This window comes from Thunnus albacares, chromosome 8, assembly GCF_914725855.1.
Source record: "Thunnus albacares chromosome 8, fThuAlb1.1, whole genome shotgun sequence".
Classification (NCBI taxonomy): domain Eukaryota; kingdom Metazoa; phylum Chordata; class Actinopteri; order Scombriformes; family Scombridae; genus Thunnus; species Thunnus albacares.
The window spans coordinates 14,066,077-14,084,371 of record NC_058113.1 but is presented as its reverse complement, the minus strand read 5'-3'; the positions used below and the strand labels follow the sequence as shown (position 1 = coordinate 14,084,371).

Sequence of the window (18,295 nt, the reverse complement as noted above, 5' to 3'; positions counted from 1 at the left end):
ATGAAGGTGAAGAGTGTAAGAAGGAAGTAATCTGGATTGTAGGGAAAGAATGGGAGGATGAGAGTGAGAAAGCTGAACGAAAGGGCTTAAAGGGAAGGAAAGAGAAGAGAGCAAAGGTGATCTGTGGCTGTAATCTGGCTAAGCAGAGCCAGGGAAGGTGATGCAGATTTGTTGCAAAAGATCTGACTGCCGAAGGAGGGCGTCTAGTTCATGTGTGTAAAAAACACATCCAAGATAGACAGACCTATTACACACTTCATCACCCCATGTCACTAAATCAAATTTACGAGATTCACCTTAAGAAAGTTCAATAACTACGCTGAAAAGTTTGCAGCAAGACTTATCATGTTGTCCTGATCACGCAAATATAAAAAGAGTACAAAACATCCAAAGTAGGGAGAGGAGAGTAAAACAGAGGAGTGTGAAGAGATGCAGAAAAGGAGACAAAGAAAAAGAAAAAAGTGCAAAAGAGACATACAGTATAAGCACAGTGAGACAGAAATAGGATTCATAGTAGAGAGGAGGGTTGTTTAAGGGGGGTGGAGGTTAGTTCTTCATAAAGCAGGTGTCTAATCCCTCCAGGTCAGAAGAGATCACACCGACAGAAACCAGATGCAGAGCCAGCTAAATAAACAGATCCTAAACCTGCAGCTCATAATACTGGAAAAACACTTAATGTGAAACAAGGTCAACTTGAATGTTTATGGCCTCTCCTACCCCCAGTAAACCTATAAATCAGTTTTCAAGCAACTAATCAATCACCAAAACTGTCCCTGCAGGCATCTTATTGACTGGAAAGAATACAGCTACTAGAGGCGCTACTTGCTAGTAAATATTTCCTGGACCTGGAACAAGAAATTATGCTATGTGATCTCATAACTTGGAGAAAATACTGAGAAGTGCAACTCTTTCCTACCAGAAGGCATCACCAGTTGGTAAAACACATATTTACAGACTTATGTTTTATGAATCTGTGCTTTGGTTAGTGTGTGTGTGTATGTGTGTGTGTATGTGGTTATTAAGTGTAACTATATCCTGTGATCATTTCACATAAACAGAGAAAATATTTAAATTCTAATCAAATAAAGTTATTCACACATTAGTTGGAAAAAATACATAACAAATATCAGCAGCTATTTTGATAATCAAATAATCATTTTAGTCATTTTTTAAGCAAAAATGCCAAATATTCAGTGGTTGCAGCTTTTCAAATGTGAGAATATAAAGCTTTTTTTGTGTTATACACAATAATAAAGTGAATATCTTTGGGGTTTGGGGCTGATCAATCAAAACAAGATGGGCATTTTTCTCTATTTACAGTCCTTGAAGCAAGTTTTTGTCAACTTTTTCCAATGACAATACAAAATTACTTATAGTGCTTAGAAAAAATGCAAATTTGAACATCTACAATTTCATTACAATGCGGGAAATTCTATCTGCTGATGAAAGACTGGCCCTGGAAACTTAAAGCTGAATGATCTGTACGCCAACCACACTGATACCAAAATATATAGCCTATAGATGTCTACAAACTTTTCTCTTTATTAATATACTTTATTTCTCCATATATTATCTGAACACACTGTACTTTAAAGTGCATTCATGGATTTTCATGTGTTGAAGGTCTGTTTTTAAAATTTAGCAGGCTAAACCCTGCCATTGGGTTCAAAACAGAGAGGCATGAGTCTGATGTGAAGTTTTGTAATGGCAATAGTGATAGAAATAGTTGCTGAATTGGTGCTGTTGAAAGTTTTAGTGAACATCTGCACTGTGTTACTGCTCTGCTGGTTTTCATGTGGTAGCAGTGACAATGATGCTGGTAGAGATGATGACAGATGTTTCATTGCCGGTGATGCAGTTGCCATCTGCGCTGTATTATGCCACCACTGTTCCATGTTAAAAAGAAAACAGGCTTCTCAACCAGTTGTATAATTGCGCTGCAACCAGGCGCACACAGAGTTGCTTTTTTAGACCCTCGTTTACTCTCATCAGCCATGCAAAACACACAAGCATAACGTAACTGTTGTATACACGTCATAACTCAAAGACTGTGTGGGGCTGTAGGAAGAGGTTCCTAAGTAACATCCAACATTGAATTTGTGATGAATATTTGCAGACATAATGCTCTATTACTGCTACTATATATTGTTTTTTACAGTAGTTACTAGAAAAATTGTTGAATTCCATTGATTTTGCAGCACAAAACGGACTTAAGACAGAGTTGCTTCTCTTACCTTGGTGGGAATACGTGCCGTCAAGAGGTAGGCTCGGTGAGATGCAAGAGCCTGAGAAAGAGAGAACAGAGTGAATAATGAGTATGTAGCTGTAAATATACACTCTGTCGCTGTAAATACACACTCTGAACGACAAAAAGTAGGAAATGACACAGAGCACAAAGAGCTCTCCTGTTGACTCATCAAGATGAAAAGGCTCGTGACTCTGAAACAGCTCTGTCAGTACGAAGGTAGAGAAAAAACAGAGGAATGACAATGCAGAGAAACATTCCTCTCTACTTGAACATGTAAACAGACATTTATCACAAAATCATTTACATAAATGTTCTGTATCAACCAGCACAACACACCCAGACGTTTATTGCATGTAGCCAAGATACATTTGTTTTTACTGGAACACCCGTTGTCTGAGTGAGGCCATCATGGGTCAATGTGTTTTTCCTGATTTTTTGTTTGTGTAGCTTTGCTTGCTGACCAAACTGCGCAACAGCTGCCATTGTTAGAGCACATGGTGAGGACTACACTTGCTTCTGTTGCCGAGTTGTGAAGGAAAAGTCGAAGCTCAAGGAGGCACAACTGGAATGCACAAACTTGACATTCCTATCCAGACGAGCAGCCCTGAAAGGTCATTTGGCTGGTTTATTGAGATGGCTGCCGTAGAATGTGATATTGTTATAGAGATTATTTGCACAACTCATGTGACTAAGAATGTGTAAATACAGACAAAGACATCATTTTAAGAGAGATTCCAGTGCTGCGTACACTGAATAACTCAAACTTTGAGTCTCTCTAGTACATCAGCATAACAGTATAAAACTCTTTGACAGACAAGACAATTCAACAGAGGAACAAATGTCACTGCCATAAAAAATATTAACTTTTAAAAGTGAAACAAGTTCAGTGTCTATAAAGGGCTGTTTAAAAACTGATGTCATGTGCAGGACAGCCAAGGCTTTTCAGGCCTTATGACACTAACTGTACACATGGCTGCTGCCTTAGCCTCCACGTGCCAAGACACTGGTAATTTTCCTGTCAAAAAATATCACCACACACCACAAGCTGACCTTTAAAAGTATTAGAGGGACACTGCCATCTATCTTCTTAAGAGAAAACACAAATACCCTTTTCCGTCAGTAAAGGCACATGCTTTCATTTCATTATTTTCATCGATTAATCTGTCAATAATTTTGTAAATTAAACGATTCATTGTTTGGTCTCAAAATTTTGAGGAAATTGTGAAAAAAATGCTCTTTGACAATTTCCGTTGATACAACAAGTTGACATTTAAAGCTATAGTATGTAACTATTCTGCATTCAAATGTCTAAAAATGACTAGATCTATGTTATATAATTTGTTCAGTTGTGTACTTTCATTATCCCAAATGTTTCCAACAAATTTCAAACCCAGAGAAATCCATAATTTTAATCAAGGTAACAATCCATTTCATTTGGTCGCCTGTCAATGGCATCATACCCCCTCTACCAAAGAGTATACGTGCGTCAGCATTGTGGTTGTCCGCCACAATAGTGTCTGCCAAAGAGTATACACCTACAAGATAATGTGGCTGTCTTTTTGACTTTTATTGACTTTTATTCAGTTTTAAGCCACATTTTTATGATTAACTTTTTAGATCTTAGTCATTCTTAAATATATCCTTTAACCGGATGAAGGATTTTAGCCATTGGACGTCTGAATCTTAAGTTATCAGAGAAACAAGCTGAGCAAACGTTAGCAGCAGCTCGGCTCACACAGAGCTCCTCCTGGATGTCTTCTATCCGCGGAACAGTGTCAGAGAGACACTGATTTTTTATGTGAAACTGCTTTATTCACTGTTTTTACCAGTTTTAATCACTGTGTACATTTGTTTTGGAGACCTCTGCCAGTAAAAACCTCCTGAATAATGAACACTGAAGTAATCCTAAACCAGAGAAGCTGGTTATTTAACAATGAAGACAACAGTTCCCATAATCCCACGCTACTTCACACCGTCATCACACTCCATCTTTTGTTATTGTTTTGATTGAGAGACCCCTAGCAGAAGAAATTACATATTATGCATTTAAATTTCTAAATTTGTTTGCCTCAGTGTTCCATAATCTAATGATATTTACTTTACTCTCAAAGAAAAACAGCAAATTTTTACACTTTAAAAAGCTGGAACCAATAAATTTTTTGAATTTTTGCTTAAAACAATCAATTATCAAAATTGTAGTCATTGAAATGGCTAAAAATTACCTTTGTGGCAAGCCATTTCCTACAGTAGGTTTCTGTTTTCACTGTCTTGACAGCATACTTTAATAAAACTGAAATGTCACCAAAGAAAAAGATACAGCTCCAAAAGTGACTCAGACCTGCTGGTTTTTTTCTGCAACTTACTGTAAAGATGGAGGAAGAAGCTAAAGAAGAAAAAATAAAAATAAATATATGGATAAAAACAAGGAATATCAGAATAAAATGAAGAAATAAAAAACTGGGTTTAGAGTAGATTAAAAATATGCATAGAAGGAGAGTGAAAAGGCAAGAAAGGGAGTAGGAGACTGACAACAGATAGAGGGGAGGGAAGAAGAAAGATTGATTAGATGTGAGAGGAATGACATGAGAAAAAGCTGGAGAGTAGATGTAAAGTCAGAGGAACAGACGATAAAAATGAAAGAGCTCAGAGGAGAGAAATGGACAGAGAGCACAGCATACTAACATATTGCAGATAAATAATGACCGGCATCAAGAGCAAGGAAGGAAAGACGAGCAGGGAAGGACGAGAGGACACAAAAAAAACAAGATTAAGCCAAGTCTAAAAACTGTCAGAATCTTTTGAAAAGACATAAAAAAAGAAACAGAAGGAAGAGAGACGGGGGTAAAAAGGATGACAGTATCTTCCAGCCCTCTGTGGCTCAGCTCCACAGGCAGGCTCTGTGTGGTTTGATGTGATGGAGACCGACAGGCAAGCCTGCGTGACCAAAGATAACCTCTCCTAAAGAGCACCAGTCACCACTGCTATGCTCAACTCTCCCTCTCACTTTCTCTTATTCTGTCGTCTATATGGTAGCTTTCATGTGTATAGTACTACTGTATGTATGTGCAGGTATGCTGGTGGGGGAATCTTCTATGCTAGCTTTACTTTAAAAGAAACATTTGCCTCAGATGAGTGTTTTTTATCAATACATAAATCTGGTTTATTACAATGTGGGTCTTATTTTAATAGGTTTGGCCACAGTTTCTTTCAGATATGGTGCCATTGTAATCATATTTTACATTAACAGCAATAGCAAAATAGTGGCCACTAAGTGTGTAGAAAGTTGCATTTTTTACTGTCTGTATTATCTCAGAAGTGAAAGAAAATGAAGCCAATTTGTAGAAAAAGTGTTAAGCTGCAGAACTTTGTAGTTGGAAAACTGGAGTAGTCTTCGACTGCATGACCACCTATAACTTCCTTTTTATTTTCCACAGCGGGAAGCCCTGGGTGTGTGTGTGTGTCATGGTCACGGTTTTAGTTCTTCAGTTCTTCTTATTGTACTTGTGGTTTTTCAGGAGCTTGAATAGCTTCAGCTGCCGTCACACACAAGAACGATGACCAAGAACCTGCTGACTCTAGTGAACAGCAGGTATGAGCTGACCACTGAGGCTTCACCTTTTCTGTCTTAATAGAGGGCAGCAAATCATTCACTACTTATCAATGATCGCATGAAAGCAATCAGTCAACAGCAGATGGATACTTCTGTCCTTCTGCCTGCCAAAATGAATTCAGTGCACCTTAAAACTTCAACTTTAAACTTTTAGACTGATTCATGTTGCCACCACCTCTTCGTTTTTCCTTTAGCTTTTCACCCTCCCATCCTTTTCCTGTCAATGCATGACTGCCCCTCTGCAGTGCAGTGCTCCTTCCATCTGCCCTTTTGAGTGGACAAAGCCATAACAGTAACATACCCCCCCCCCCCCCCCCCCCTTTGTATCTGCCCTTTTCTCTCTCTCTCTCTCTCTCTCTCTCTCCCTCTCTCTCAGACTTAAAGCTTTGAGCCTCCCCGTCAGCCAATGATTTCACAGCGGCCGCCATCCCGCCTTCAGCTCCACTCAGCCAACCAGATGGCAGCAGCATTGGAGCATGTCTACAAGACCAGAGAGAGCATCTGCTATTACACTCTCTCACTCACACACACACACACACACACACACACACACACACACACACACACACACACAGCTAGGGTCTTTCTGAGCCAAAACAATTTTATTATGAAAATTTGAGACTTCGTTGATACATTTTTCGGGTTATTTTTATATAAAAAATAATGTAATGATAAAAAGCTACTTAAGAAAATATTCAGTACACACTGTAGAGTTTCTGCTTCACAAACACACACACACAAACATCATGAGAGTAAGTCGACAGTGTCTTGAACCCTATTAAAGTGTCAGTAATAGACAAAGACCTGTGAAGTGTATGTTTCTGAGTGTGTGTGTGCGTGTTTGTGTGTGTGTTGTGTGTGCAGTGATTCCCAGATTATCTTTTTTTCTGTCAAACTGTCAACCCAACTACCCCCCGCCCTCCCGTTTAAACACCCCTCATGTGCACTCACTCACACACGCACATTGTGTTACTATGGCAACAGCTCAGCCCATATTGCACACAAATTTGTGACTACACACACACTACACTGATAGACACTCACTCACACATGAAAGTAGCACGCTGCAGTGCCGAGCCTCGCCTGAGAATGTCAATGAGTTTTCAGACCCCCCCCCCCCCCAAACAGCGTTCATGATAGCCTACAGTTACGCTGAATCTGTGTAGAAACTGAAGCAGCACAGAGCAATGTTTCATCTGCAGTCATTCAGCTGTGGCAGCACTCAGCCAAAGGAAATCTACCCCCCTCCCCTAAAAATGCTTTTATTCATCCATCATGTCTTGGGCTGCTTTCATGCTCTGTTCTTTGGATCTATTTCACCATTTTGCATCTATACTTTTAGTTTGGGTGAAACCAGGGTCCTTATAAACTCACCAAAATGCTTGCTCGAAAATGCTTCTAATATTTGACCACACTGAGGTATGCCTGACTCAGTTTGCTGGATATTTAAATATTAATGAACATAAATTTTCTTTTTTCATGTACTTAATTTTTTTTCCCCCTACTTTGTCCATTACCTGTAATGTATTTGAACAAAGACGCAGCTTGAATACTTACAAAAAGCAAACTCAGTGGTAAAATAATCAGTTGATGAATGAATCAGTCGATTGACAGAATATTGAATGATATTAGAATTAAATAAAAGTAATCTACGAAAAATTGGATAATAAATTAATTATTTATTGAGCAAACATGCCAAACATTAGCTGGTTGCAGCTTCTCAAATGTGAGCATGTACTGCTTTAATCTGAGCACTTTGGGGTTTTGGACAGACAGCAAAAAAACAAGCAAATTAATGGACATTTAACACTCTTGGACATTTTGACATTTTTAGAGCTGCAACAATTAGCCGATTAATCATTGAGTCAATTCACAGAAAATCAATCAGCAACTATTCTGATCATCGAATTATCATCTTAAAGCAAATAAGCCAAAAATCTGCTGGTTTCAGTTTCTCAAGTGTGATTATTTAGGGCTTTTTCTTTGTCATACACGATCACCTTCTTTCAGCTGTTCCCGTTTGGGGTCGCCACAGCGGATCATCCGTTTCCATCTCTTCCTGTCCTCTGCATCTTCTTCTGTTGTGCCAACCACCTGCATGTCTTCCCTCACCATATCTATAAATATCTTCTTTGGCCTTCCTCTTTTCCTCTTGCCTGGCAGCTCCATCCTCAGCGTCCTTCTCCCAATATAACCAGCATCTCTCCTCCGCACATGTCCAAGCCATGTCAATCTTGCCTCTCTTGCTTTGTCTCCAAACCGTCCAACCTGAGCGGCCCCTCTAATATACTCATTCCTAATTCCGTCCATCCTCGTCACTCCAAATGTAGATCTTAGCACCTTCAACTCTGCCACCTCCAGCTCCATCTCCTGTCTTTTCATCAATGCCACCACCTCCAAACCATACAGCATAGCTGGTCTCACTACCCTCCTGTAAACCTTCCTTTTCACTCTCGCTGGTACCTTTCTGTCGCAGATTACTCCTGACACTCTTCTCCACCAACTCCACCCTTCCTGCACCCTCTTCTTCACCTCTCCTCCACACTCCCCGTTACTTTGAACAGCTGATCCCAAGTATTTAAACTCATCCACCACACAAACACATGACTTTCATTCCTCTTCTCTCCAGCGCATACCTCCACCTCTCCAGGCTCTCCTCAATCTGTCATACATGATAGTAAACTGAATATCTTTGGATTTCGGACTGCTAGTCGGACACAACAAGACATTTAAAGATGTACCCTTTGATTCTGGAAAATTATAAGGGGCATTTTTCACTATTTTCTGTCATTTTTAGACAAAACGATTCATTGAGAAACTAATCATCAGATTAATCGATAATGAAAAAGGTCCTTAGTTAGTTGCAGCCCTATAAGCCCTATAAAATGACAGAAAATTCTGAAAAATGTTGATCACAATATTCCAAAGCCCAAAGTGATGTCTTTAGATTACTTGTTTTGTCCAATGAACAGTCCAAACCATTGTATTTAGTTTAATGTCATATAAGCCATAGACAAGCAGTACATTTTTACACAATTAATCAACTAATTCTTTCTTCTCTTAATGGAAATAAAAGTTACAGTCCTAATATCAACAGCACAATGAAAAAAAACACAAGTACATTCATCCCCTCACGCCACTGCTGAATCTGTATTGCATAACTAATGCCAGGACGTACTGCATGTGCATGTGTGCCTGGGTGTAAGATTAATGAGTCATGATGCGCTGGCAGCAAACTCAAATTGTCAACGCAGCACAGTGGAAAGGAGAGTATTTTTAGGGCTATACAGTGAAAGAGAGGGAGAGAGAGAGAGAACGATGGAGAGAGAGAGAGAGACAGGGAGAGAGTGAGCCAAGGAAAGTGGACACCAGAGAGACAGAGAAGGAGAGGAGGCGGAAGGGCAAAGCAAGTGAAATGACTTAACAGAATCAAAGTGCTGTTTTTTTCTGATAAGGAGCCAAGACTTAAATCCAATCAGGAGGGAAGATATTGAATGAAGGGAAGTGTTTAAAAACAGTTCCATCTCTGTCTAAACCAATGCTTTTGGGATGACCCCATGTAAGCTTTTAATATGCTATAATCAATCAGCTCTGCCTGGATTCAACACAGTGGATTGCTCTCTTCTTCTTATGCTGTACTTCTTCTTCTCCTCTTTTCTGTTCTTGCTCCTTCACATCATCATGTCCTCATCCTCCTTTAACCCTAAATTGCCTAACAAATATTTGCAATATATGATTAGGTTCCAAATGGTAAAAAAAGGACCATGACATCCATTTTACACCAGTATAGCTATATATTATAGTACAGTATGCAGTCAATATGTGGGACTCTGTGCTGTGGAATGTATGACTATTGGATAATTGAACCATTACTGCACAGAAAAATCCATTCTGTGCAGGAAGAAAAATGCTCAGTATGTTTTTCTTCCCCTGCAGTCTTGTTCTTTCTGTCTTCCTTATGTCAAATTGGATGCCAGGTGGACTGCACCATGAAGGCAAGTAAACTGTACATGAGGTACAGTCATCACACAACATACTAACAAACTTTGAAGTGTAATGTGAAATAGTTTTCTTTCCTTTCTTTTTAGTAGTGTAGTGTAGTGTAGTAGTTTCTGTGCCGTATTTCTGCTTTGTTTTTGTAGTACACACAGTATGAATATGCATGTGTTACAATAGAGACAACAGAGAAGAAGAAGCACATGCTCACACTGTGGTTTTATCCCTGAATAATCAGGGATGGTGTAACTCAGTGTAAAAGAGGAGCAAGACTCTCCAGGCTGTTGTTAAATAGGATATTATACCGCGCAGAGACACTGTACAGCATCATGTGCAAAGCAGGGATAAAACAAATGAAAGTTCTTGAAAGGCCATTTATTGAACCATTAAAATTTGGCATATGCATAAAGCAGTGTGTTAGATATTGTTTTTCCAGATATTAGAAATCTAGGTGCCAGTTACTTTACGAACAATTTCAACCTGCCTCTACCAATCTCAAAACTGTACATCATACATCAAATCATCCAATCATCCTGTGAACCTTGAACACAACATTTAAACCTCAATCCCTTCAGCTACAAAGGAAGCACTCTGTTCTATTTTCCTGCCATACTCCAGCAGTGGGAGTTGGCTCTGAAGCCAAAGATAACCACTTACCTACGTTGAAAGAGTGAGAATCCTCACAGGGAGACTCAGTAGGGCTGATGCAGGAAAGATCACCACGGTGGGATCGGCTCTACAGCCAACTTGAACTGAATCTGGTTCAAGAAAAGAGCCTTTTAACCACTGTACTAAACTGAGGCAGAGATATCATTTGTTCTACAATACATTGATTCTACATGGCCAAGACAAGCTGCTGCTGACAGTGCATCTGAGGTCTGATCTTGTGATGTTTGCAGACCCACACTGCCCCAAAACCATAGCACAATATGAGTATCTACTATTCTTTTTATAGTTTGGAGAAGAAGAGCTGTAGAAAAGCTAACATGATGCACAACCTGGTCTTCTTTCTGCAGTCTCAGACAACACAGGACCCATGATATGATAGTCTGGAGCCTTCCAAAAAACCATCTAAAGAACAGTATCAAACTTAACAGCCACCAGACAGAGAGATGGTCTGTCTGCAGCCTCATGACATTGTATAGCATCACCTTACCATTAAATATTTGTAGATTACAAAAAACCCCAAACAAAAACATCTAAAAATAAAAAGTCACTCACTGTTTAGGCAGCAAAAATGCTTAAAATTGTAACATTTATCTAGGAAAGGGTTTCAAGAGAACCAAGCAGCTAATCACTTTGTCAGGATACATTCCACATTTTGGGAGCAAACCATTCTCTAAGGCGCATATCCTCCCCACACTGCACTAGCAGCTAAGGAGAGCATTGAGAGAGCGACATCAATTTTCTTTTATCACTGCCCTGCTCATCATTATGTGTTTTACTGCTGAGGAGATGAGCGTGGTGAGGAACAAAGGCGGCTGACGGTGCTACTTCCTGAACAGATTTGATTGGCTGGTCACATCAGACCACAGCTGCGGCGAGCTGTGGCATGAATAAATGTGGTCTGATTATATTACATTTCATGGTTAAGTTAAGTTTTTTTTTTTATGCTACTGTTGCTGGTTTTAGTCTGAATACAAAATGTTGGCAAGTTGTACAATGTGTTTGAATAATGAATGAAACATGAACAATGTGAGCTTGAGAAATTAAGATATATATGGGGGACTTTGCAGATGATAAAACTTGCCTTCAGAGGCAATTTGTCTTTTGACTGAAAACAAAAATGGAATTGAATACCATCAACATCACTAGTTCATGTTTGCTTTTACATTATCCCTACTGTATGTTGCCTGTATCTTTGCCTTTAGATCACTCAGTAACAAGCATCAAATATTCAGTCAACCTCCTAAATGTGTCGCAACACATCTGAGGCTGACGGACGCTTCAAAGGGCCAGGCAGTGGGATTAAATGATTGTGCTTTAAGATTAAGTTTATAGTCCAGGTTGGCAAGACGCCCTCCAACACTGGATAGATATCAGGGTTTTTAGGTACTAGACGCTGTTGGGGCTGATAGAGGGGGTTCCTCTTAGAACATTGTCAGCCTGCAGGGCATCCCCTAAGAACCCTGTGTGTGTTTAGGTTACAGAGATAAGGAATAATCACAAGGGTTCATTCATTCATCAGCATGCCAGCCAGACACAATGGGGAGGAGGGGTGTGTGTGTGTGTGTGTGTGTGTGTGTGTGTGTGTGTGTGTAGCTATGTGATGGTGAGCCAAGGTTTCTGGGTAAATAGGATATTGCTTCAGACCAAAGGGATGAGAGAAAAAAAAGCCAGAGATCGAGAGAGCAACAAGACAGTAGAGGTGGACAAATTGTTATTTTTACAATTAACGTAACAAAGAAAACTGATGTGGAAAATGTCCCCAAACTGGAGTACAGTGCTTTGTCAAGGGGAGAGAGAGAGACATACTGTACACAGGTATGACAGAGAGAGAGAGAGAGAGAGAGAGAGAGAGAAGAAAGGAATAGCAGACACAAAGGCAGAGCGGGGAGAAAGGAGGAGGGAGGGTGGGGGATTTCTTTCTGGGCTGGTGTTGGCATTACCCACGGTTTCCCTCTGGAATGGGTAGATAACATCTGTCAGCACTAATGACACACTTACACACACATACAAACACACACACACGCACACACAATGTTGAACACTGATTTAAATGATAAAAACACAGTCAGTGTGGTTTAGATCATGAATGATATTTGCCCCAAAGTGAAGCAAAGGTCCTCTTAAGATTATCAAAGTATAAATGATCAAAAGAAGATGTAGATGATATAAGACTAATACTCGGTTTCCTGTACAGACCCTAATGAGGCCCTATACACTTCAGAAGCAAAAGGAAAACAGAAAAACCTGAAAACAAGCCGAAGTAACTTTCAAGGTGTTGAAAAAAAGAGAAGGGGAGGTTACAAGTTTCACACATATCAGCAAAAAAATGTAGAAATGTCTTATATATGATGGGGTCATAAAACATCAATACCCAGATCAATGTATTGCTGTTCAAATTCACACTCATGACTTAGACACAAGGGTCCAGGTGAATGTTTCCTCTACAGTGTCTACTCTGTGGAATTTGAGCCCACCATCAGCTCAGTGCATTGTATGTAATGATGACAAAAGTAAAATAAAACAGTACAATGAAATAAAACCATAGAGAAAAAAAAGGTATGAAGGTTAGCAGTTTACAGAAGAAGAAGAAGATAAAAACAGTGATGCAACATTAACTGCAAGGACACCATAAAAACCACCCTTGCAGGAAAAGCGTATGACAGTCATATGCAGTGTAGTCATTTTGCTGACAAACAGCTGCATGGGTGCATAACCAGATAGCTGTGACAGAGTCCTTGAAGGCAGATAGCACGAACTGTCCAATTTGAGACATGCTTCCAGTCTCTTCTCGTTTCTGTAGTTGGTTTCAAATTCAATGTTTAAACAGTCTTCAAATTAAAATACAGGTTTTAAGCAAACATTCACCATTGAGGCAACCAAAATGACAGGCAAGCCTCTCTAGAGGAGACAAATTATGCAGTTAGTCTTATTTTTATCACTTGGGCTTCAGTGTTTTGACAGAAAACATCACATTGATTAGATTTGATTGTTTTTGTGGCTGTTTACTATGACATGGCGCACAAATGTTGTTATCATCCAATCAATGCTGACTGTTGCTGTGACCTACAAACCCCATTCAATTACACCCAATGACAGCAGACAGACACTGTGCCATTATAACAGCCAACAGCCTCTTTTCCCACAGTATGGTTAAACAGGATTCACTAGGGACAGGACCAGTCAAACCAGTTCAATACGTTCATGTGTAGCAGAAATGTGAAGTTTTTTAACAAAACTCGAACTAAGTTATTCATTGTTGTCACTGAAACGGAAAAAAAGACAAATGATTGGTCCATTTCATCTAGAGGTTGAAACCAGACATATTGGAAGTCAATACTTTGAGATTATAAAAACCATAACTATCAAGCCAACGACCTGAGGCAATTATATTGCTAAGCCCCTCTGAATGACAATGACCCTGACCTATGAGATAATGAAGATGAATGACTGTGGGCGGGGCTTACATGAGGCCAGGCACTATGGCTGGTTAATATCTCTCCAGAGAGGTTTTTGTAGGGCATTGTGGGCTTGAAACATGCAAAGCCTTGCAATAAAAAAAATCCCTGTTCGGCTTGGTGAAGCGTAATAAAACGCAAAGACTGATAGATACTCAGCCACTAAAATGTGACAGTGAGTGAACAGACTACAGGACATAATGAGCATGTTCAACCTTTTCACTTATTATGGGAACAGCCACACTGGGAATGTACACTACACACAGTATATAAAACAAGGATGTATTTTGAATGGTTGCACATATTGAAACAGAAATCAAATTACTGTTGCACACAAATACACACACATATATACACACTGAGAACCAACTCCATGCAGTATTCTCCTTAATTAACCGGCTCATTCAGCTGTGTCTCTGCAAGCACTTTATAGAAACCAAACCACTCAGAAAGGGCCTGAAAAAAGCTAAGTCTGATTATAGCATGGGGTGGAAGCAGTGTGCTAAAATTAGGTTTCCTGACTAACTTAAACTTAACTCAAACTGCATTCAGCCAATTCTGAGCGACGGCTGTGGACGAATTGGTCACAGTGTGACACAGCAGATCAGCATCAAGTTGAGTAGAATCACTGAAGTGTGTTTTACTTTCTTTCATCCAATTTAAATGTGTAAGGAGATAACACATTGTGCTGTTGGATGAAAAACAAAGAAGTGTACCTAATGAGATTATTTCAGACTGGGTACACTAAATGTTTAAAAGTATCAATATTTTGATCTGTGTGAGGGAGGAATCGTGTCAGTGCTGATGTCTCACAGCTGGACTGAACTATATTTGACACTGTCGCCTCCCAGCAACAAGGTGGGTTTAAACCCCACCAAGGACAACTGGGATCTTTCTTTGTTGCTATTTGCATGTTTCCACATACACTGCAAGGGAGGTAAATTGCCCATAGATGTGACTACACTATGACAAAATTCTCTATACCGGACCTTTTCTTTTGAGATGTAATGTTGCTGGATTTTTTTCAATTAAGAATATAAACCTCAGATTAATCAATAATGAAAATAATCATTAGTTGCAGCCATAATTACTAGTATTAAGACATGAAGAAAGGCTCTTGAATATTCGAACTACTGGAAAACAGTTCATGCATTTTTTAATAATTTAAAGGCTGCAATTAAACATTCTTTTCATTCTTCATTACTTTGCTGATTATTTTCATGAATAACCAATTATTGTTTGGCCAGTAAAACATCAGAAAACAGTGAAAAACACCCATGACAATTCACAGCGACATCTTCAAATGTCTTATTTTGTCTGACCTACCGTCTAAAACACAGAGATACTCAGTTTACTATAATTTAAGAAAACAAAAGCAGCTTATTCTCACACTTGAGAAGCTAGAATCATCAAAAGTTTGGCCTTTTGGCTAGAAAAATGACTGAAACAATCAATCAATTACCAATTAATCAACTAATTGTTGCAGTTCTAACCAGATAAATCATTTTGGTGCAACGCCATCATCAGTCCCCCATTCATCCTTACAATGTTTTATCTTCTGTGTTTTTAATCAGTTGTGGGCAAATTTGAATTGTTCAACATAAAATGAAAAATCAGTCATTTTCTGTCTCAACTTAATCCTCTGAAGAAAAATATCACTTTAAAAATGCAGCCAATAATGTGATTGCAACAGTCTAACCTTGTCCATTTGACAAAACACAGACCATTAAAGACAATACTATAATGGACTGTACAGTCACTGTAGTCTGTACTCAGCAGGGAAATAGTGACCTGTTTGACACATTTTTCTGCCTGGTTAGCTCTGAATGTCACCCCAATTATGTTCATAATCACCACAGCATTATGGTAGAAAACACAGGGGACTTTCAAGCAGAGTTAACTATTTAATAGACACAATGATTATGTGCCCAACAACATTATAACTGTTTCAACTCGTGGGCTAACAGACAAAGAACAGTATTTCTATGTTCATGTTCACTAAAGCAAAGGTCTAAATACACACTGTATACACAAAATGATTCCCAACCTCAAAAATGAAAGCAAAAGTAAAAATAGATTTATGTGAGCAGGGAAGACCCCTGTGAGGTCACTGTGGTTTTTGTCAAGACGAACAATTACCACAAATCTTAAAAAAACAAACACCCACTGAATAACTGAAACTGGAAAAGAAACAGACGGAAAGATCAAGTCATGATGTTCCCTGATACTTTAAAAATACCAAACAGAAATAAAATGACATCTGCTTTCAACACTATGTTGCATTTAAACATGTTTAATTCTCCATTGAAACATTGATGATATAGCTTCTAACTACATATAAGCAAACCCAACAATACATTGAATTGTCTTTAAAAACTAGATGCATGTACTGCAGCAGAGTAGACAAACATCATTAATGCTCCATGATAAAAGATTACAACCGTGACATAACTAAATCACTTGCAAATCGCTTTTACAAAGGCAGGTCATGTGATGTTGAAATTTGTAGTGTAAAGTCTGAAGTGGACTGTTGTTCCTCTTTGTCAGTGTACTTCCTCTTGGTCTTTGATTTTTGAGTGTTGTCCTTGGCCTATTGAATGATTGCCCTATTTTTCACCTATACAACCTGGACACTGATGATTTGAAGCTCTCATGTTGCTTTGAAAACATATCTATAACTATATCTACAGATTTTTATCAATGAATACAATATAAATATAAAAGTACAATCTATCTCTCATAACGCTATCTCTTTAAAAGTGTACTATGCACGATTTTACTAAAAACACAAAAGAAATCCCTCTCAATCATCGCTAATGACCCACTAGAAGTGTGTGGCGGTGTATTTATCTGTAGAGACCCCACGCTCTGCCTGTATTTTATTATTTTGCTGTGTTTGGGACGCTTCTAGGCATCAAACTTTGGGCAGTGGGTGTGTATCCCCCAGCCAATAACAGCGCGCAGGGTGTGAGGTCAGGACTCGTAGCATAACGACCAGGTTACATCGCTGTGTTTTTATTTGATTCAGTGCTTCCCTGTCTCCCTCTTCTGTTGTGTGCTGCTCCTCCTGCTGTTGGTGTCTGTTTGACCTCCACACACACACACATGCAGAGCAGAGAGTAGGTGTGTTAATTTGTGCTTTAGAACGTAACGGCTGTGAAACAATCACAAAATAATGTTTTATTACTCTGATTCACAGCTTTGTTCTCGCCAGCACTGCTCTGTTCATGCACTCTCTAGCTCGCTCAACCACCACTGCTCTCTCTCTCTCTCTCTCTCTCGTTGGGCCGGGGATGAGGGGCCAACTTTGAATGCTGTGTGTTTACAAATATCCACCAACAATTCTTGCACAGTATACCTTTAACTTTACTCTTAGATTATCAGTTTGTGATGACAGAAAAAATAATATATTATATTATTATCCTAAATTTTACAATATATTCAAAGGGCAAACAGATTGTGTGAGTTGTGTCTTTGAAAGAGGTAGAACGTGAGTCCCATTCTCTTTTGTACTGTACATACCATGATGATTTTACATGAAATGGCTCAACAAAAACTTAATTTTGACATGTTTAATAGTGCTAACTTTGTCATAAAACCCTGGAAGAGAAGGTATGGATTATTCAGTTACTCTGATTTCTCCAGCGTTAGGCAGAAAAATGATTTTAGTTTGTGATTTATGAATTTTGTTGTACACAATGAAGGTCTGAAGATGTGATTGTTTGTGTTGGTTTTCATTATTTCTTTTTGTAGTATTTTTTGATATATAAATGTATATACATATGTGTATGCATGACAGCAAAAAAAACTTCATTCATTCATTCATACATATATCGCCAACAGGATTGAGTTCACTGTAACTTGGGTAACTGCCTAAAATGTAGATTTAGCTATAAATTCACAGCTATTTCTAAAACCTTTCTGGATAGAAAGTAGTCACATGACAAAAACCTCAGCAGCCTAAAGCAAAGACAGGATACTACAGTCTTTTATCAATGAACAACACAGAGGTTTTAGTGCCACTAACAAAAGATACTAGTGGACTGCAGGTTCCCATGCGGGGACATTACAGGTGATCATCTGGGAGTAAAGAATTGGGTCACTTCCATTTTCTCACTGCCACTAATGACAGACCTCGCGGTCAAAGAGAAGGATAGAGGAAAGACAAGTTGGATAAGATTCAAGGCTTTGGTCTTTTCTCAGATGTCAGCAGGGGTGCTTAAACATTTTCCATCTTGGGACTAAGTAAATGTAGTCTCACTGAGGTGACCAGGATTACTACGAAATATTGTTCTTACCACAGAAACTTGTCCAATA

The 18,295-nt window shown here is 39.0% G+C and overlaps 1 protein-coding gene across 3 annotated transcripts in view; it reads right to left on the bottom strand.

The window, feature by feature from the left end:
- LOC122987145 (F-actin-uncapping protein LRRC16A-like) overlaps nt 1-18,295 on the bottom strand; it is a 76,111-nt gene that overhangs the window by 44,682 nt on the left and 13,134 nt on the right. For all 3 annotated transcript variants that reach the window (XM_044358840.1, XM_044358839.1, XM_044358841.1), the window contains exon 3: nt 2,235-2,285. In XM_044358840.1, coding sequence (XP_044214775.1) covers nt 2,235-2,285 — 51 coding nt within the window. The remainder of the gene's footprint in view (nt 1-2,234; nt 2,286-18,295) is intronic.